Below are 20,611 nucleotides of genomic sequence, written 5' to 3' on the forward strand. Positions count from 1 at the left end.
GCTTTTCACTCCTGCGCGCGGCTCCTCCAGTCGGCCCAGCGCTCGGACAACCGCCGCAGCGGCGTGAGCAGCGCGCGGCGCATCTCCGCGTTGCGCATGCCAAAGACCAGCGGGTTGACGCACGGCGGCACCAGGGTGGCGACGACGAGGGACAAGTGCAGCACGGCAGCGGTGGGCCCGTGCTGCGCCCCGCCCGCCTCCCGACTTTGGGGCACCACCTCCCACACGGCGTCCGACAGCACCTTGACGAAGAGCGGCAGCAGCTGCAGCATCAGCATCCCCAGGTAGAAGAGCACCGTCTTGCGCGCCGCCGTGTTCACCGCCCGGATGGGCAGCATGGCCTTGGCCGCGTCCTGGTACATTCTCAGGTAGGAGAAGGCGTACACCAGCAGACACGCGCCCAGCACCAACGGGCCTAGCACCTTTCGGTAGAGGGCGGAGGCGCGCGGGAAGCCCATGCGCTCCTCCATCATATCGGGCTCGCACAGCAGCCCGCCGCTCGCCTCGTCCGCCCACTGCTGCTGCTGCTGCTGCTGCTGCCGCCTCTCGGTGCCCGACAGCAGCAGCAGCAACAAGTTGATGGTGCCCACCGACAGGGAGAAGAGCCACGTGAGGCCGAGGGCCAGCCAGAGGCGCGCGCGAGTCAGCAGTACCAGGTAGTGGATGGCGTGGCACACGAACACGTAGCGCTCCACCGCCATGAGCGTGACGGTGAGCAGGCTGTTGAAGAGCATCGCCGTGCCCGCGAAGTGCTGCACGTGGCACCAGGCGTTGAACGCCACGGTGCGCCGCTGCATGAGCGCGTGGATGACGGAGGGCGCGAAGAGGAGGGTCTGCAGGAGGTCGTTGAGCACCAGGTTGCGGAAGAGGGTGAAGCGCCGCTCCCACGACTGGTCGTCGGCCTTGCGGAGGCCGAGCAGCGTGAGCGCGTTGACGGACAGCGAGACGGCGGTGAGCGCGCACAGCACGAGGATGAGCGCGGGCACCGCATCCGTGTAGGGCAGCAGGGAGAAGAGGCAGCGGCGCGCGTCCAGGCTGCGGTGGTCGACGTCGCCAACGCCGAGTTGGCCGCACGACTCGGACAGGTTGGACGTCCCCAGAAGTGCTGCAGCGGTGGTGGACATGTCGGTGGTGGTGCCCAGTCCCCAGAGGTCTGACTCCTCCAGCATCAGTGGCCGGTTAATAAATGAACCCGACCCTCCCCAACTCCCTCCATCGCTCACCCCGACCTCACCTCACCCATCCATCCACCCCCCCCCCCCCCCTCCCCTCCCATGTGCATGAAACTCCATCATATCACACTCACTTGACAGGTAAGCACACCTTGAATGGACAAATATGTGAATAGCAGTCGGCTCCACAGATATATATATATACCTGCATCACTGCTGCTTCTTGCAGATGTGTTATGGGTTGAAGGGGGAAAAAAAGAATATTTAAATATTTCAGTGTCACATATTTCACAAACATCAGGCGAGACATTGGGTTGTTCACTGAATAAGATTTAAAAGGTATCTAAGTGTATTGGGTGCAACGGCTTTGTAAGATTTCTTGCAAATTTCCAGATGAAACTCGCTAAAAGATAACACAGATTTAACAACACGTTCGATCAAAGACATGTAAAACCTGCTCAGTGGTGACGAAACATGGAACAAGAGGGTGAGAATATTTAATCTGTGTTTTGGTGGCATTTCATAAACTTTTTGGATGTATGACATTGAAGATAGTTCATCAGTATTGTGGGTTAAAGTCGATATGGCCACATTTAAAGACAGAGTGTGTCAGGTTTGGTAGCGTTGGTTAAAAAAAACAAACAAGCATATTTCAAGCAATGTGTCCTGAAATTTAACCAAACTCTGAGAATGCTTAAAGTAACACATTTACATGTGATTCCAGTCACAGCTGGTAAGTGGTTATTGGGCGTATTAACATATTCTACCATAATTACGATAATTATGCAGCTCACACGGACAATCTGATCTAATATCAAATATTAATTGTGGAAATGAAAGCAGCAGACGCGACCCAGCTGTTGGCAATCAGTCACTCACAAGTAGATAAAATAAGCGTCAGAAGAATAGGCCGACAATAAAGCCTTTAATAAGGAAGCTGCTTAAGAAAACAGTTCCATTGATCTATACATATTCCAGAGTTCTAACAAAGTCAGACATGGCATCACATCCAGATGAAGTCGTTAGCAGCAGCCAGGCATGCGAGATGGAATTCGAGTGGGATAATTTTTCAGTGATTTCTTTTTTAGATCCTTGGTCGGATGACAGCGGGAGAGACAGGAGGCCACTTGTCATTGTGTCTTTAAATCGGGGATGGAATCTGAATGTTTTCTCTGATAATTAACGTGTTTTTCCTGCGCTGTTGCTGGAGTGTGTGTCTGCTTAGTTTAGGTTTCTGCGTGCGTGTGTACAATAAGGAAATGCCTTTCCCACCAGAACGTCGCCTGGTTGTGCAGCCGGATTTCCCGAAGGTTTTGACTGAATTCACGCCGAGAGGCACCAAAATGAATCGTCAGCCACCGGTCAGATCATGACCGGACCAATCATTTTCCTTCAAGGGGAAAGAGGCGGAACCAAAGCCAAAGATTTTTTTTTCTGCTTTAGCTGCTGCCAGCTTGTAAGCAATGCATCTGTGGGTGGATCTATGAAGCAGCTCCAAAGGTGTTGTGGGGTTTAAAAATGAAAAAGTGTTGCTGTGCACACACAATTTCTTGCAACAAGTCTTTTACAACAAGCCTCCAGTTAAGTATACACTGCACATCATTGTTGCCCCTGCAGCTGTCGGCACTGTGGCTAAACTTGCAGTCAAACATCTGATAGGTCCTCCCGAGTATGACTGGCAGAGGCTTCGTCCAATCAGCTTCCGGGGTTTGTTTACAGACACGTTCTCTCTCTCTCTCTCTCTCTCTCTCTCTCTCTCTCTCTCTCTCTCTCTCTCTCTCTTTCCCTCTATCTCTCTCACCTCAGATTCTTCCCAGAACGTCCGGCTTCCTTTCCCCCTTGTGTCAAGGTCTAGACGTTGCAGCGCCGTAATCCCGTTGACTCCATTCGATCCCCATCTCCTCCACTCACTGCTGCGCTATTCTGCCTGTTTTAATCCAGGCCCCTCTCCCCTTTCCATCCTCACCTCCCTTCTTCACCCGCCCCCCCACCTCACCCCTCCTCCCGCCCTCGTTAGCCGTCATCCATCCGAGTGTTTGTGGGGTGACTGACAGCACCGGCTGTTGCTCCACCCGCCTCAACACTTCCAGGCTCCTGAGTGAGACACACAGTATGTATACATGCATATATGTATATATATATGTATGTGTGTATATATCTATAGGGTTGTCATATATATATATGTATATATATATATATATGTATAGACATATACATACACACACACACACACACACACACACACACACACACACACACACACAAATACATACAAGTGAAACACCTTCACCTCTTTAATGGCCCTCAGTTCTACAGTGTCATCATCCACATTGTATTGCTTGTGACACCGAAGTCATGAGGGGAGACATTAAAGTGCTGAGAAAACATTCCTTGTCACTGTGTTCAAGTCACGTCACAACTGATGTTAGCCTATTTGTTTACCTTCCCGAAGCCTCAGAAATCGCACCGTTCCTGTGGGAAAAATCCACCTGGGCAAGCCGCTGAGCACCTAGCGCCATCTGGTGGGCTCGGCTGTTTTCAACAATCCCAGTTCACGCTTGCATTCGAAGGCAAAGTTTTAGCGCAAGACTGTGAACGCTGCAGCATCACTGAGGTCCTGGAATTGGATTTAATTGTCTGTTTTTTCCCCCAAGTAAACTATTTAAATCAATTGCACGATTAAGAACCACACCAACATTAGCCATGTGTGATGATGATGTGATAGTGTTTTTTGCGCGAGGCTCACCTGGACAAGTAAACAACCCGCCGACTGGCCGGTTGCAGCTGCAGCTCTGCCCTGCAGGATGCGCCCCTGCAGCCATCTGCATCGGCCTCTTGCCCGACTGTGGCAGCACGAGACACTTTTTGTCCATTGACCTGCTGATGGGGTGGGACAGGCGACCGTCGGGGGGGTCCGGCTGTGTGAGATCACAGGTTGATTTTTGTGCTCCTTCTAGAGTTACAGACGTCTTCAGCACAAGGGCGAGTGAGAGAAGAGAGGGCGGGGACGCAGGCCAGACGGGTTGACAGACACTGTGATGGGGAGGGGGTGTTAATCTGTGCGTGCGTGTGTGTGTGTGTGTGTGTGTGTGTGTGTGTGTTGAGATGCTTGCTTGATCCTCTGCCAAAATAACCTCCAGCTGCCCCCCCCCCGCCAGCGACTCTGTTTTCTATTTTTTTCAATAAATGTCACTGAGTGTATCTGTTATCTAAATTTGTGGAGTGGGTTGGGTGTCCATCAGGGGACGGTGCTGGGCCCGCTACCAAAGTCAAATTTGATTGGCTGCCCCCCCTCCGAGGAGGTGGGAACCGTTGCCCAATCCTGGGCATTTTCATTAAAAGCGCTGCCGGGTGGGAGGGGGCACACGTTGGAGTGGGGAGTGATAAGTAGCCGCAGCGCTAGCGCAGCGTAGCAGCCGGGACGCTCTTCCTCCCCCCCCAACAGGACGCCTGTCGACTTCCCCCTCGAGTGTGTGGTTCAGCACATCCTGCCATCATGGTAAGACTGGAAAATCTGGGAGGGAGGCTGATGAGGAGGAGTTGTCCAGAGGGTCACTTTGATGGTATTTTTTGTGGGGGGTTTTCTCCTGCAATGAGGACAAGGATGGAGGATGGAGGATGGAGGATGGAAGTTTTTCTCTGACTTTTGTCCTTGACCGAGTGATCAGACGGATTCCTCTTCGCTCTGGCGGAGAGATAATGCTGCAACTACTTTTCCCTGCTTTGTCTTTTGGTGTCTGTAGAAGATAAAAAGAAAGAATACGTCCAGACTACGGGTGCTGCACAACTTCTTCGTTTGTTTTTTTGCAGCCTTTTGTTTTTTCGGACTCTTTGTGCGACACGCTTGATATTAATATTGTGGAGAGCAGCGGCTACTAAAGATAGAAAGCTGCAGCAGCTGAGTAAAGTGAGACTCACATGCTGCCGGAGCTTTCACCTTGAGAAAATCCTTCTCAAATCCTCTCCCAAATCCCGCCTTCAAAAATAGCTTTTCAGCGAGCTAATGAGTGGAAATAATGTGCGACCTTTTCTCAGCATTACAACGGCGATGAGGACAACGACTCCGGCCCCCTTTTTGAGTCGTGGCTTCAGGCACACTTTTCCTGTTGTATAAACATTAAATTGCAACTTGGCTCAGGTTCCTGTTGGGCGTACGAGCTGCAGGCACTCGCCATCTTCACGCATCACCCATCCAAAGCCCTGGTTCAGGGGAGCAAACTGTTAGATGGGAAGTGGAGAAGCCTGCATGGTACCAGGCTCAGTTTAAACACTCTGCATGTCCACTCGTCTTTCATCGCTTGCAGACAGCCGGGAGGATTAAAGGCTGACTTCCTACCTGACTTCAGGCTATTTCTAGTCTTTGGCTGCTTCTTTGTCAATGACAGGTGGTCCCCGTTTGGCGCTGAACAACCTGGGCGTCTTGTTCAATCCCTCAGGGCATTGGCAGGAATGCAGCCATAGTAAAGCCAAAAATTAAAGCGGTTTGACATCTTTGACATGATGTGGTTTCAATCATTTTTCTTAACCATCAATCTCAGGCAGCAACAACCTTTCTAAGCCAAGAATGCCAGTCTTTCAAATATGGACCTGAAGCAAACAGACTGAAGCAAATGCTGAGTCCCGACTTCCCAAAAGCAAAGGAAACAAACGTAAAACCAACCGGTGATGCAGCAAAAATGAACCAGCACTTGCTAGCCTTTGGCTTCTTAGCCCCTGCATGATTAGCGGCTAACTAAAAGCAACTTTAGGTGTAGTTTTAAAAGCTAGATTAACTAATAATTAACTTCTATTTGTCCAAGTTAGATAGCGTATCTTCATCCCTGAAGCTCGTGATGAGTGAAAGCTGTTAGCTTTTAAATACCCGCCTCATTCTACTTTGTGCCTCTAGTCCCCTCAAAAAAGTCTTGATTGTTCTGCGTTCTTGTGTCTGGCAGCTGTTGTTTGCCTCGGATTCAGGAAGATTAAGCGAGCCATTGTGTGAGGTTTAGTGGCGTGTGGTGGCGAGCAAATACTGACTGGTCTTCAGTTTTGGTTTTGGTCTTTTGGATGTTTTAATGCAAACATCAGAACCAATTTCTCTCCCTGTTTGGTCCTTGTGGGTTCATTTAATCAATTCATCAATCAATCCATGTTTTTCAGCCCACCGACGCCCAAAGTGATGCCCGCTCCTTCCTGACGGAGGAGATGATTGCAGGTCTGTCCACTAGTTAGTTTTCAATATGGATCATTCCTTTTCAGCAGATACAGTAGCTAATGAAAATGTCTTGAGGCTGTGTACCAGAATTTCCATTAACTATTCCTTTTTTTTCACTATTTGCCAGGGGCTTAAACCCTTGAATGAACCCCCAAGAATTAGCATATGAACCGTAGTGTCGTCTGACTCTGATCTACTTCCTGTCCTGTCGCCCCAGAGTTCAAAGCCGCCTTCGACATGTTCGACACTGATGGCGGTGGCGACATCAGCACCAAGGAGTTGGGCACCGTGATGAGGATGCTGGGCCAGAACCCGTCCAGAGAGGAGCTGGACGCCATCATTGAGGAGGTGGACGAGGACGGTGAGAGAGCAAAAAGGACACATATTTATGGAGGGTGGATGAGTGGCACACATACAGAGGGAGGATAGAGGGTCGTGTGTGGGACTTAGCATATCCTCTGACCCCCCCCCCCCCCATCTCAGGCAGCGGCACCATCGACTTTGAGGAGTTCCTGGTTATGATGGTGCAGCAGCTGAAGGAGGACCAGGCGGGGAAAAGCGAAGATGAACTCTCCGAGTGCTTCCGCATCTTCGACAAGTACGACTCACAAACACAGCATCGGCGCGTCGTCGGTGGGCCCGTGCTGTCGATCAAGTGTGAAAACTGCAGTGTGATTTTTAGATTGGCAAAATCACATTGTTAGCTATCTGTTTACAGCCTCCTGCGAAAAGCGATGCTGTGTTGGACCTTACACATATTAGAAGTGGGACTTATTGCATTTTACAGTGGAACAACAATTAAAAAGAAAGTCCCTGGGGTTTGATCACTGTCTTGGAAGAAGTGCCTGTCCCCTTTGTGATGGCATAAAGGGATGGCTTTTTAAGAACTGTGTGTTTCAAGAAAACTTGCAATTACTGAAAAGTGGAGCCAGCCGAGGGGATAAAGGATGGATTCTGTGTTTTTTGTTAAAAAAAAAAAACTTGGTCACAGGTGAAGGCCGGTAGACCAGCGTCAGGTGCAACACATCAATGTGGTCACATGACAGGATGGGTAATATCTGGCAAAACTCCCCTTCAAAATAAGACTAAAAAAACAACCATGAAGTACTCGCAACAACAAAGAAATTAAGAGTCACAGTGAAAAAATCTTTAACCAAGAGACCGAAGAAAACTGCAATCACACACACAGGTTGTGTGTGTTTGGTGACGACTGATGTGTTCAGACACCTTTTGAATGGTTTGTCCTGTTTTCTGCTGCAGAAACTGCGACGGATTCGTCGACCGCGAGGAGTTTGGAGACATCCTGCACATGACGGGTGAGGCGGTAACGGAGGAGGACATCGACGAGATGTTCGGGGAGTCGGACACAAACAAGGACGGGAAGATCGACTTTGATGGTATGACTTAGACGAGAATTGACGCCGCCGAGTGGCGACTCCTGGGAGTCTTTCTGTCCGTCTGTATTTTTCTACATACTAACTAAGAATGTAGTTGAAGCAACTCCTTACAAAAGAATATCAAAATATCACAAATGTCTTTCTTTATGGATAGATAGATAGATAGATAGATAGATAGATAGATAGATTATTTTAATTTTCTAAAGTTGATGATAGCTCTTGTATGAGAACCCTCATGTACCCAATGAAATTCAGTAAAAAAAAAAAAACATAATCGTCAAAGTCTCAGTTCCACAACACTTTTCCTTTGCTAGTTTACAATAAAAAAAATGAAATAGTTTGATGTGTATGAGGTGAAAGTTTCAGCCTGCACATCCATTTGCAACAGAAGTTCTCTGACCGCATCATTTGGTGGAAAAAGTGTGAGAGTGCAGAGCGGGTCAAGGGTTGTTGAGAGAGCGGCCGCGCCACCATCAGGACAAACTTCTGCATTACTGGATGATCTCCATCCTCAGTCCAACTAGTGGAAGGCAGATTGATGGATTGACAGCTCTCTCTGTCCCCCCCCCTCCCCAGAGTTCCTGAAGATGATGGAGAACGTCCAGTGATGAGGCCCAACGTTCCGGGAAACCCAGCAATAACCCCCCCACCGACCGCTCTGGGATTTTGAGTCACTTCAGCCAAATGGACTGGAAGAGTGAAATACCTCACTCCCCACCCTCCCCTCCCCCTCCCCTCTCGTTCACCCCCCACGACCCCCCCCCCCCCCCAAGTGGGACCCCTGAGCTCGCAGAGGCCTCTAAAAATATCCGTCCAAACCTTTTAAGACGAAGGCTCCCTCCCGCCAGCTGTCCCCTCCCTCGGCAGCTGCTGCGCCACCCAACCCTCCCCGCCTCACCCCGCCCTCACCCGCCCTCTCCTCCCCCTCTGGGTGAAGTATCTCCTCCAACGTGTTGTGTGATTTCTAAATAAACCTTCTCTCTTTTCTTCTACCTTCTTCAACCTCTCGGCCCGTTATTCCGCAGTGCCTCCCTCACCTCTGTAAAATCTTCCTCACCCCCTGTTACTCCTCTCACTCCTCGCCCTGGAAATACACACAAATATACACACCTTTCTACTGACTGTAAAATCCGATTGTAAATTAACAAATTTTTCAGCTTTATTGACTCACAACAGGAGAAATAACAACACTGACAGTTGCACAGCGCCCCCCTTTGGCCTGGTAGAGGATTATATGACTTTGGCTGCCTGCCCGGCGCCCTCTGTGAGGAACACACAACACTTCCTGTTTGGCTTCTCGAAGCTTGCGAGCTCAGTAGCCAATGTGTGTTGGCACAGAAGAAGAAGTCTAAGGAAGAAGAAGAAGAAGAAGAAGAAGAAGAAGAAGAAGAAGAAGAAGAAGTGTAACCCTCAGAGTTACGTCACGCTGTGCCCGGCCAGCAGAGGGCGCTGTCTCAAAAGCAGCGGCGTCAGTCTCCCTGTTGCAAGGCAACGTCTGAGCTTCGAACTGTCGGTTCGAGGCAGAAAAAAAACTACCCGATGCTGTCAGAACCGGCTCTCCTGAGTTCCGAGTGAATCGGCCCGTCGCTCGTCTCTGACCGTCCCCCCTCTGAGGAGACGATCTGTCGGTGGTGGTGGTCCGTCACTACATTTGAGTTATTCCTTGTCTCTTCTTTTTAAGTAGTGACGGTGCGGCTGCCCCCTCCCCTCCAGGAACCGGGCACCAAATAAGGAGCCCGCGGCCTGTGTTCACCGGGCCGAGGTGGTAGCCTGGACGTGCCCCCCCCCCCCCCCCCCCCCTGCCAGAACCCCCGCCCCCTCCCCAACTCTTAAAAACCTGTCTTCTATTCAGGGACACTGGGGGCGGGGTGGGGGTCGGGGGTGCAGCCACACGGCATTTTTTTGTGTGTATCGGTTTTGGGTTTCACGCTCAGAGTGACGTGTCGCGGTCACCAATGTCGTAACCTACTTTGAAAAAGTGCCTCATCCCGGCCGTGTTGCGGACAGTCGCTTTTCAAATTCACCCCTTGATGTTTTCGGTTTTGTGAGAACACGCAGGAAAGACGCTGCTAAGCTTAAACGTGGGACCTAAACGACCCTCAGGTTTTTCCTCCTGCCTGCCCAGTTCCTGCCCAGTTCCTGCTCCCAGTGCTCCCCGTTTCAAACCATCATCAGATAATCCATCTGTCCCGCCCTCCTTTAATTCTCTCTTTCCTCGCGGCTTCCTCCTCTTTTTTACCTTGATAACTCTTCAGAACTTCCTCACGCAGGAGCTCTTCCTCTCCAGGGCGTGATTGGCTCCTGGTGGCCCCAGAACCCTAAAAGTTCAGGGTACTAAATCTGGAGGCCTGTGGGAGGCAGGGGGCGGGACCTGGCCGCTCCGTTTAAAGTGTGTGTGAGCCTTCACTTGACGTCTAGTCTCTCTGTCGGGGGTGCCGCGCACGGATTGACCACTCCTTTGGACTTCCCTTTGGATATTTTTTTGGGGGGAGAGCAAACCCGTAAACATGGTAAGAGAGCCAGCGGCGGCGACTTTCTGGGCCGTTTGTCTGTTAAGTTGTGAAAATAAGAACAAGCATGACTTGGAGATTTGTTGTTCCGTGCAACAAAGGCAGGGAATTTTTTTTTTTTTTTTTTTAAAAAAAGCATGTCTGCCCGAGGAAATAATTATCATTGCTTTTAATCAAAATTTGGTCCGTTTCATTTTCTTCTAAGTCCAGCCGCTAAATCTTAAATATTTGTGCATTTTAAAACAAGGGTTCAACTAAACGGAAGGATGAGTTAAACTGGGCCTAGCGCCCTGAATGCGAAGGAGTCAGCTGGGAAGGTGTGGATTGTGCTTAGAGCGACAGATTCCCCAGGATTGGATGTCTGCAGGCCTTATACAGCCCAGAGTGTCGAGCCTGAAATAGCTGGACCCATTAAACGCCAAGCTCAGGAATGTCTTAGGGGGTGGTGGGAGGGGGCTCGGAGAGGGATGGGGAGGGGTGGGTGACAGCAGATAGTCATCGTGGGCCGACCCGGTGATTTGTGCCAAGATACGTCCTTCCGCTTTTTCGGGTGAGATTTTGTGGCGATTGTTGCGTCGCGCTGCTGACCCGATGTCCTCCTGCCCCATGTTTCCTTCCAGACTGACGCCCAACAAGAGGCCCGCTCCTACCTGAGCGAGGAGATGCTGGCTGGTGAGTGAGTGAGGGCAGGTCCCGGCACTGATGTCATGAAAATCATTAGCCAACAAAGAAACCAACAATGAAATGTGACAATAGGAATGTGACAATCGAAAATCCAAAGTTTATCATGTGAATGAAAGAAATGGTTCCATTCACAAATAATATTTTCATTAAAACTTTTAATTGATTTATTACTATTATGATTATTATTATTAGTAGTAGTATGATGATGATGACGATGATGATGATGATGATGATGATTATTGTTATTATTATTATTATTATTATTATTATTATTATTATTATTATTATCCCATACATTTCACTCACACCCAATCAGAAGGGCAACGTGAAACTTTGGTGCAACTAGAAACACACACACAGCAGAAAAACAAACAGCAATTAAATATGTTTGACACTTGAGAGCACAAGCAGGTGAAAATTGCATAAACGACTTTATAACAAAAGGTGATTAAAAAGTTAGTTCCTGTTTCACTGACCAAGACAAGTTCGAGTGTCTCTTCTTTACTCCCAGTTTAGTCAACAAATGAACGAATAGCAGGAATAAAAATCCTCATCGTTCCTGTCCTCCTGCCAGAGTTCAAAGCCGCCTTCGACATGTTCGACACCGACGGCGGCGGCGACATCAGCACCAAGGAGTTGGGCACCGTGATGAGGATGCTGGGCCAGAATCCCACCAGAGAGGAGCTGGATGAGATCATCGAGGAGGTCGATGAGGACGGTGAGAGGCGACAACACCTGTCAAAGCTCACCTGCGGCAGTGTCAGTCAATGATGGCGCGTCTTTCTATCTCTTCTATCCGTCCGCCCGAACAGGCAGCGGCACCATCGACTTCGAGGAGTTCTTGGTGATGATGGTGAGGCTGCTCAAGGAGGACCAGGCCGGCAAGAGCGAGGAGGAGTTGGCCGAGTGCTTCCGCGTCTTCGACAAGTGCGTGCGATGCGCCGTTCCGCGTTCCTGCGCACGGATTTGTGCGTTGATCGAGCTGATGTGCGATGTGACGTGTTTTGAGTTTGTTTGTTTGCTTTTCGCGCAGGAACGGCGACGGCTACATCGACAGAGAGGAGTTCGCCCTCATCATCCGCAGCACCGGCGAACCCATCACAGAGGACGAGATCGATGAGCTGATGAAGGATGGAGACAAAAACGCCGACGGCATGCTGGACTTTGACGGTAGGCGCACGGCAGTCATGTAATTCCCCCCACCCCACCCCCCTCGACTCCAACTCTTGCAAAGACAGAATGAGAACGTTGGTTCCTGCAAGTTGTCTTCTTGGTTGTATGTTTCCATTCCACAGCATAAAAACAAAACAAAACTTTGCATTGTTCGCAGATCAGTAACTCTGCGCATCTTTCCGCTTCTTTTCCAGAATTCCTCAAGATGATGGAGAATGTGCAGTAGAAGCTGAAAAACTCATGGACATTCCTCCTCCTCCTCCTCCTCCTTACCGATCCACCACCATCGGCTACCCCCCACCTCTCCTCCTCTCCCTCTCCTCCTCCCCTCCTGTCCACCTGGTCCTCCATCTCCACCCTCAGCAGACGGCTAGGACACCCAGCGGTGGGGTCAGAGGTCGCTGACTGGGCTGCACTCTTTTACACCGTCACCCCACCCCCCGCCCCCCAGCTTGCATGAGAAGAAAGAGTGCCTGTGGATGCAGCGATGAGCCAAACGCTCCCCTCGCTGTGTGTTGCAGGCTTCTGGTGAACGGACGCGCAGCACCGCCGCCGCCACCACATGCACGCACACACACACACACGATGCTGGTAAAGCTCTGATCTAGTACAGTTTGTCTAGATAGAACGGCAGCCTGTTATCTGCTGCGTAGACCAATCACAGTGCACCACCTCACTGTACAAACAAGTCCTATGCCTGAACAGAATAAATCAACAAACACATGCTCACCTGTAGTTGGTCTGTCGTATTTATGGTCTGTGTACAAATATAAAATAAAACAAAATTCACAATAACAACTTTTTTTTTAGTTTTTTTGAGGAATATAAATAAAATCTGTATGTTTCTTCTTTTTTTTTGGTCCGTTTTGTTTTAGCTGCGGCATTCTCAATCTTCCTCCAAGGATGGCTGCTGTTACGTTTAGATGTCCGCACCGTCGGGCTGACGCTGTTGATGCTTGACACAAAACAATCAAAGTATGTTTTGTGGCTAAAAAACTTGCATGTGCAAGTGCCAAAGTGAAAAACACTGAAAATGTTGCCTGGTGCCTGTTCAATGGTGCCTGGTGACAAAATACATACTGCATTTTGTCTAAGCTGCCACAGTGGATGGAGGAAAACTGTCACACAGTAGAGTACAGTTAGCTCAGATTTCCCCTCCTAACCCAATCGTCAGACCTGAGATTGGATCAAAGTGTTGTAAGTGTAATCATACTCTTGGTCTACTGCTTCCTGTGTGGTCATCACGATTAATAATTTTTGGATTTCCTTTCATTTTTCCAAAATATGGGCCGAATAGTTTGATTTATAGTCATTTATTTGAATGATGGGTTCCTGGCAAGTGCATTCTGAGTGTGTTGCGGGTGATATAAATAACCCGCAGCTGTGTGTGTTCATCACACAGTCTGGCGGCTCAAACACCTTGAAAGGTATAACAAGCTGGCACATACAAATAAGGTTTTGGGTGTTAGATTACATCAGATCCGCATTTTTGGACAATACTGATTACTGAGCAGGACTGTATTTTTTTGTTTTGCTAACAGACGTCTTCAAGTGTCTTATGCAAATATTATGAGGGATTTATGTATAAATGTTTCCAAACTGCTGCCATATGTATAAAACACAACGGATCATCAACGGCCACCTAATATCACAATGCAATCAATATAGAGGGAAAATACTGTTCGCTATCCAATTTTCTTTCCAAAACAAAGACTTTATTCAGACAGACTGCAGGGGAACATAGTCCACGTGTTTATCATCTTAATATTACTGTATAAAATAATGTACATCGACACTGTTGAAGTGTACGGGGAAGAAAAACCCCTGTGCACAGACTAGAGCAACTTGGTTAAAAAAGAAAAAAAAGAGAAAAAAAGGACATCTCAAGGAGTACGGAATGTCCAACAACGGGTTCACGAGCCGTAGTTAGCTTCGTCGAAAGCCTTGCGGGCTCTCTTTAGCTCCTCGTTCATGGTCAGCAGGTCCTTGACTCGGGCGAACTTCCGGGGATCCTTGCGGATGAGGAAGACGATGTCCTCCACCTGGACGCGTCCCTGGCGTCCGATGGACATGGCTTTGTGCGTCATTTCCGTGATGAACTCGATCACCAGGTCCTCCAGGATGTCCACGGACTCCGTGTACGGGTTCTGGTCGTCCCCGAAACCGTACATCATGCACCGCAGCTCCTTGGAGAAGAGCCTCTTCCTGCGGCCGTGGCCCACATCCGCGCCGGCGCATCCCTCCTCCACCTCCTCGTCGAAGCCGGTCTCGTCCTCTTCGTCCGCCATTCTGTTGGGGCTGGAGAAAGAACACACCGTTTGCTCTCACCAATGCAGCTTCCGACACAGTCGTACACTGAACACGGCGCTACATTTGGTCTGAGTTAAGGTAAAAACTCCCACAGCGGGAAGGTAAAACCACTCACCGTGCAGCTAAGCGAAGAAACCCCTGCTGTTTGTGCGGTTGACTTCCGCTTGCCTCATTGAGGCAGGAAGTGACTGACAAAGAGAGACCGTGACAGCGCTGCTTTCAGTAGCTTCTGCCCTCTAGTGGTCAGTTTTGGTTCAGGAGGAACTAAAATAGCAGCAGCGACGACCTCGCTCTCCGGGTGAGGCAGGGTGTGGATCTCCTCTAAGCCAAAACAAACAAACAAACAAACAAACAAACAAACAAACACATAAATAAATAAATAAATACATAAATAAATAAATAAATAAATAAGCATCATTTGTGGAAATCCCCACTTGAATCTGTTTTTGATGTTGTAGCAATAAAAGTTCGCAAAAAAATCTGTACACTCAAAGCTCTCGACAGGAAGACATAGGGACGTTGTACACCATAAGAGGCCACAGGTTTCGCGGGAGGATAGCGTGCTTGTAAATCCAGGATTCAAACCTGAAACATATTTGTTTAGATTTTTAAAGCAACTGGTTTGACTTAACTGAAATATAAAATCATAATATTCCCAATGACTATATAATAGTTCTGCAACATCTCTACAATGTATATAACATGTTTAAATTTGTATGCCATTGGTGTAAGAACTATGGAGCCCCCCTGGTGACAAGGATGAAAAAAATAACGTGAGGCCACACATTATCATATTGTGTCGTTATATTATATTATAAGTCACTTGCGGTAAGGCATGGAGTGGTTATTAGCAAAAGACATTTAATTCAGCTGCGTGGCCAATATATAACGCATAGGCATGCATTCACCATCTCGTGGCCATGTGTTTATTGTCTCGTGGGCACTACATAATTTTTTTTTTTAATTATTATTATTTTACCTTTATTTAACCAGACAAAAGACCCATTGAGATCTAGACCTCTTTCACAAGGATGAAAGAGGTCAAGAGAGGCAACAGCACATGTCCAGAAATAACACACAAAATAATGACAATCACAAAATAAACATTACAATGGGAATTAAAACTGTTTTAGCTGATAAAGTGCAGGAGTGATGCCTTCAGTTTCAAGCAGTTTCTTATCCATACTAACCTGATAAAGTGAAACCATACTAAAGAAAATAGTAAATAATAAATAATAAATAAATAAATAAATAAATAAATAAATAAATAAATAAATGAAATAAAATGTAAAAAAAAAAATCTGAAATCTAGTGGACAGGTTTTTGCCCTGTGATGAGCACTAGTTATGAGATCAGGGGCGTGCAAAACTAAAACTAAATTAAACTAAACAGTAAACATTGCGAGCCACTGGGAAAACCTTTGTTTAGTGTTCTATGTTTTCCATGCTCTGTGACACACGAGACATGACTGGTTAAGAAAAATGCATATGCCTGTTAGCGAGGGAACCTCCTGCCAACCTTCCCTCGCTATACTTGTTCTCAACGACCTGCGACCTGTAGTTATGCTAAGTGAAATGTTAATAGCTAATATGGAAGTGGGAGCTAATTCACAGTGATGGAAATGAGGACGCGCGGTCAGAACACGGACTGTAGTAACTACTATTTGATTTCAGTGATGCACTAGTGGGAAAATTCTTTTTTGACTCCAGCGGCGCATTTCTTGTGCTACTTTGCCAGCGCAACTTTTGTGTGTTCGCCTGGTTGGGCGTCAAGTTCACGTTCATTTCTTATTAATGTACCCAGACGTTCCAATTAACACTCATTGGCTTTGCGGAGAAAAATGCGCATTATTGCGTATTGTTCACAGCTCTCATTGTGGAAACAAAATGGCAACTCGGCAACATGAAACCGGAAATGGCGGTCTGCGAACCACGCGTTTCGTGTGTGGCGTATTTAATTAGACCCGCTAAGATATGGCTATTTACATAAAATATTTATAAATAGCCGACAAGACAATATAACCGCAAGGGACATATAAAACCTACTTTATGTGGGTAGATAAACAGTGAATCAGTGAGTTGGTGTTATATTTCTTCCTACAGTGTGTGAGTTGTGTAATGTCTGTTTTAATTAATTCAAAATGCTTTAGTACGTCTGTAATAAATATTGAATGTATCGCATACATTGTTTTTTTTTTCTAGATGCATAGTTGTCGTTTTTTTTTTTATAACAATGTGGATATGTCCTATATTGTTGCGTATGTCTTATGAGGTTTTTTTTTTTTTTTTTTTTTACATATTAAAAATGTTATTCTGTGTTACACTGATTTACATAGTATGTATTTAAATGTAAAGACAAACAACTCTTTTAAGACATTACATTAAATAGTGTTAAGTTCTTCAAATTGAGTGATCGACAAAACCGATTTGGTAGTGTGTGTGTGTGTGTGTGTGTGTGTGTGTGTGTGTGTGTTTGTAAAGATACATATTTCTCAGTGTTTTATTTCACAGTTGGAGCGTTATTTATTATGATTACATTTGTTTCATGGCGAGTTAAGTTTCCCCGAATTGACAATTTCACCGCCAGACGAGCATAAAGTTAGAATCGAAACTTAGTGTTGGAAACGAACATTGATTGGTCCTGACGCCGTCACGTGACCAGAAATAACTGGAGGTTGCGTTCACTGATTTAATGTTCGCCAACGTTTATGCGGCTTTCTTGAGACTTTTCCCAGCAATCGTCCATTGAGGATTCATCGCCACTTTTAGCGCTTCGACGTTGTTGAAGCGAAGTAACTGCTGTCGTGATCCACCACCAGCGAAGAAGGCTGTGAGCAGAATGACTCCCGTAGCTCGCCAATTATGTGGTATCGCTTCTCGGCCTTTTGGCTAAGATCAAGTGTAGTATCTGTTCTTATCAGTTTAATATCTGATACGTCCCCTACCCGGGGACCATATATTAAATTGATTTTTGGAACAGGGAGATGGAATAGGGGCTTGCTCCGTCCACTCCACGCATCGACCTGGTATTGCAGTACCTCCAGGAACGGTGCACTCCTCCTGAACTTGTCAACATAAATAACTGAATGTGATCTTACTCAATAATGCTATGTGATTATTTTTATAATGTCCCTGCCATACCGAGTGTAATGTGCAAACTTTTACTGTCGAATATATCATTGAAACACGCTCGTGTGCTGTCGTTGTGCGCGCGTCTGTATAAAGACCAGCAGAGGGCGGTAGGCTGCAAACATGTAGGCTGACGGTTCGGCTCCTCTCATCCGGACCCGTTTTATGCGTAACACAATAAAAACAGTCGGCACATGTGTTACTCAAGCTCTCTTAGCATACAACTAGAACTGGATGTAACGGTAACAAGGGACGTTCACTTTTAAAAATACAATCTTAAAATATAATAGTCTGCTCAATACACTGCATTTAGTTTGACTGGCATTTCGCCCTTTTTTGTTTTTTCCTGTTGACTACCAGGAATGATTCAGTACAACCTTCTAACTATTTTTCAGCTGTTATTTTACTGTAGCTTTGTCCAGTGTCACCCTTTTTGAAACAGTTGAAATCCCACTTTGTTCTGTCTTCAGAGCAGTAGAGGGCAGTAGTTTGAGCTCTGCAGCGTTTAAACAAGCAGAACGGAAGTAACGTCATACGTCTGGTGCTCGTGGGAAACGTTGTTGATTCAATATTTTATTATTTTCTCTGAAATGTCCATATAAATCTTACATCATTTATTTCAAATGTAGCACTTGAAATATTCCTCTTGTTAATGTTGACTTGTTGCTGATCATTTTGGAGGTAAATCAGATGAAGTGTTTCAGAATTCCCTTTTTGTTGCTTTGTTGTGCCCATGCAGCAGTGCACTGTGGGAAAAGGTTTGATCACATTCAAATGTATTATTTTGGACACATGAGGTTGTGACAGACGTCTTTCTCCTTTAGTTTAACCTCTGCAATCAAATATTTATTTTCTGACTGGCATTGTTTATTTTTGTGACTACATGATGAGCACCGTGACTTAGCACTGCATGACTGTGGTAGAGGTCCTCGTGTCGGCCATGTACAACTCATACTTACCTGGCAGGGGAGATACCATGATCAAGAAGGTGGTTCACCCAGGGCGAGGCTCAGCCATTGCACTCCGGTTGTGCTGACCCCTGCGAATTCCCCAAATGTGGGAATCTCGACTGCATAATTTCTGGTAGTGGGGGACTGCGTTCGCGCTCTCCCCTGATCACATGTTGAAAAGAATCTTGATGAAACATATTGCAAATCTGTCTTCCTCCTGAAACATGACTTACTGGTTTTGAGGTTTCATCAGACTGCTGGAGGAGTTTCGTATCTAATGAGAATTTACTTTTTCTTTCTGTGTCTAATATCTCTCATTTGCTGCTGTCTGACCTTCAATTTCAAAATCATCGGTGGAATCAAAAAACATTTAGTGACACGTTTTGGCCCGGAGTGTTCTTCAAATGGAGTGATTGACAGCAAGGACAGACAGAGAGACGTGTGTATGTAAAGATACATATTTGTCAATGTTTTCTTTGACAGTTGTAGCTTTATTCATTACCATTTAGTTGTATGGCCAGTAAAGTCTTCCCGAATGGACAATTTCATTGCCAGACGAGCGTCAAGTTAAAATCAAAACATAACCAGAAATAACTGGAGGCTGCGTTCACTCGTATAATGGTCACTAACTTGTTGTATGCTGCTTTCTTGAGGTTTTTGCCTGCGATCGTCCATTGAGGATTCGTGGACCCTTTTAGCACTTTGTTGTTGTTGATGCGAAGTAACTGCTGTCGTGATCCACCACCAGCGAAGAAGGCTGTGAGCTGAATCACTCCCGTAGCTCGCCAGTTATGTGGTATCGCTTCTCGGCCTTTTGGCTAAGATCAAGTGTAGTATCTGTTCTTATCAGTTTAATATCTGATACGTCCCCTACCCGGGGACCATATATTAAATTGATTTTTGGAACAGGGAGATGGAATAGGGGCTTGCTCCGTCCACTCCACGCATCGACCTGGTATTGCAGTACCTCCAGGAACGGTGCACTCCTCCTGTAGTTGTACAAAGAAATACATTTTGCATGATTTTGTGTCTAATACTATGTGTTTATCATGATGATTAATTTTGATCAATGTGTGTGGAAATGGTTCTCGTTGAATGAAATGATTACACACGCTCTTGTGCTGTCATTGTGAGCGCGTCTCTGTAGAAACCTGCAGAGGGTGTTATTCTGCAATCTGTTGGCTGATGGCTTGGCGTTGATCAGCCTGCGGCTCTGCTGACTTTCCTCTCTTTCGGACCTGTTTAATGCGGATCACCTAAATGCCAGTCGGCCGATGCGTTTTATTACGTGTTGCTGAAGCTCTCCTAGCATACAAACAGTACCGGATATTACGAAAACGATTGTTCCCATTTAAATGTACAACCGAAAAATAAAATAGTCTCTTCAACACACTGCATTTAGTTTAACTGACATTTGCCCCCAACCCTCCTGTTGACTACCAGGAATGACTCCTTCAAACTATTCAAACTATTTTTCAGCTGTTATTTTACTGTAGCTTTGTCCAGTGTCACATTTTTTGAAACAGTTGAAATCCCACTTTGTTCTAACTTCAGAACAGTAGAGGGCAGTAGTTTGAGCTCTGCAGCGTTTAAACAAGCAGAACGGAAGTGACGTCATACGTTTGGTGGCAGGGCAGTGAGAAACGTTGTTGATTCAGTATGTTATTCTTTTCTCTGAATTTTCCTCATGAATTCCACACTAATTCAAAATGTAGCTCTTGACATATTTCCGTTGGTAATGTTGACTTGTTGCTGATCATTTTGGAGGTAAATCGGAATAAGTTAGTGTTGTTGTTGTTGAAGCGAAGTAACTGCTGTCGTGATCCACCGTGAGCGAAGAAGGCTGTGAGCAGAATGACTCCCGTAGCTCGCCAGTTATGTGGTATCGCTTCTCGGCCTTTTGGCTAAGATCAAGTGTAGTATCTGTTCTTATCAGTTTAATATCTGATACGTCCCCTACCCGGGGACCATATATTAAATTGATTTTTGGAACAGGGAGATGGAATAGGGGCTTGCTCCGTCCACTCCACGCATCGACCTGGTATTGCAGTACCTCCAGGAACGGTGCACTCCTCCTGAACTTGTCAATAACA

General features: G+C 46.7%; 3 protein-coding genes, 1 long non-coding RNA gene and 4 other non-coding genes across 8 annotated transcripts; 7 read left to right on the top strand and 1 right to left on the bottom strand.

Moving 5' to 3' along the window:
* Positions 1 to 4,523: 4,523 nt before the first annotated feature.
* Positions 4,524 to 8,755, top strand: tnnc2.1 (troponin C2, fast skeletal type, tandem duplicate 1). The gene is made up of 6 exons (XM_076026671.1): positions 4,524 to 4,671; positions 6,312 to 6,366; positions 6,584 to 6,727; positions 6,850 to 6,964; positions 7,627 to 7,763; positions 8,340 to 8,755. The coding sequence occupies exons 1-6, from the start codon at positions 4,669 to 4,671 to the stop codon at positions 8,369 to 8,371; spliced, it is 486 nt and encodes a 161-aa protein (XP_075882786.1). The 5' UTR covers positions 4,524 to 4,668; the 3' UTR covers positions 8,372 to 8,755.
* Positions 8,756 to 10,149: 1,394 nt separating this feature from the next.
* Positions 10,150 to 12,865, top strand: tnnc2.2 (troponin C2, fast skeletal type, tandem duplicate 2). Its single transcript, XM_076026672.1, has 6 exons — positions 10,150 to 10,273; positions 10,894 to 10,945; positions 11,532 to 11,675; positions 11,770 to 11,884; positions 11,991 to 12,127; positions 12,325 to 12,865. The coding sequence occupies exons 1-6, from the start codon at positions 10,271 to 10,273 to the stop codon at positions 12,354 to 12,356; spliced, it is 483 nt and encodes a 160-aa protein (XP_075882787.1). The 5' UTR covers positions 10,150 to 10,270; the 3' UTR covers positions 12,357 to 12,865.
* Positions 12,866 to 13,823: 958 nt separating this feature from the next.
* On the bottom strand, positions 13,824 to 14,709 carry taf13 (TATA-box binding protein associated factor 13). Its single transcript, XM_076026673.1, has 2 exons — positions 14,556 to 14,709; positions 13,824 to 14,428 (listed from the first exon to the last, which is right to left on the bottom strand). The coding sequence occupies exon 2, from the start codon at positions 14,416 to 14,418 to the stop codon at positions 14,044 to 14,046; it is 375 nt and encodes a 124-aa protein (XP_075882788.1). The 5' UTR covers positions 14,419 to 14,428; positions 14,556 to 14,709; the 3' UTR covers positions 13,824 to 14,043.
* Positions 14,710 to 16,729: 2,020 nt separating this feature from the next.
* Positions 16,730 to 17,495, top strand: LOC142888413 (uncharacterized). The gene is made up of 2 exons (XR_012926691.1): positions 16,730 to 16,890; positions 16,921 to 17,495. It is a non-coding gene; the product is annotated as an uncharacterized LOC142888413 (long non-coding RNA).
* Positions 17,309 to 17,499, top strand: LOC142888639 (U2 spliceosomal RNA). The gene has a single exon (XR_012926720.1). It is a non-coding gene; the product is annotated as a U2 spliceosomal RNA (small nuclear RNA).
* A 1,020-nt stretch (positions 17,500 to 18,519) lies between these two features.
* LOC142888637 (U1 spliceosomal RNA) lies at positions 18,520 to 18,683 on the top strand. Its single transcript, XR_012926718.1, has one exon. It is a non-coding gene; the product is annotated as a U1 spliceosomal RNA (small nuclear RNA).
* Positions 18,684 to 19,316: 633 nt separating this feature from the next.
* LOC142888640 (U2 spliceosomal RNA) lies at positions 19,317 to 19,507 on the top strand. The gene has a single exon (XR_012926721.1). It is a non-coding gene; the product is annotated as a U2 spliceosomal RNA (small nuclear RNA).
* An 895-nt stretch (positions 19,508 to 20,402) lies between these two features.
* LOC142888641 (U2 spliceosomal RNA) lies at positions 20,403 to 20,593 on the top strand. The gene has a single exon (XR_012926722.1). It is a non-coding gene; the product is annotated as a U2 spliceosomal RNA (small nuclear RNA).
* The last annotated feature ends 18 nt before the right edge of the window (positions 20,594 to 20,611 follow it).

Source organism: Nelusetta ayraudi, unplaced genomic scaffold, assembly GCF_046127955.1.
Source record: "Nelusetta ayraudi isolate G7.1 ecotype Tasmania unplaced genomic scaffold, CSIRO-AGI_Nayr_v1 ptg000019l, whole genome shotgun sequence".
Classification (NCBI taxonomy): domain Eukaryota; kingdom Metazoa; phylum Chordata; class Actinopteri; order Tetraodontiformes; family Monacanthidae; genus Nelusetta; species Nelusetta ayraudi.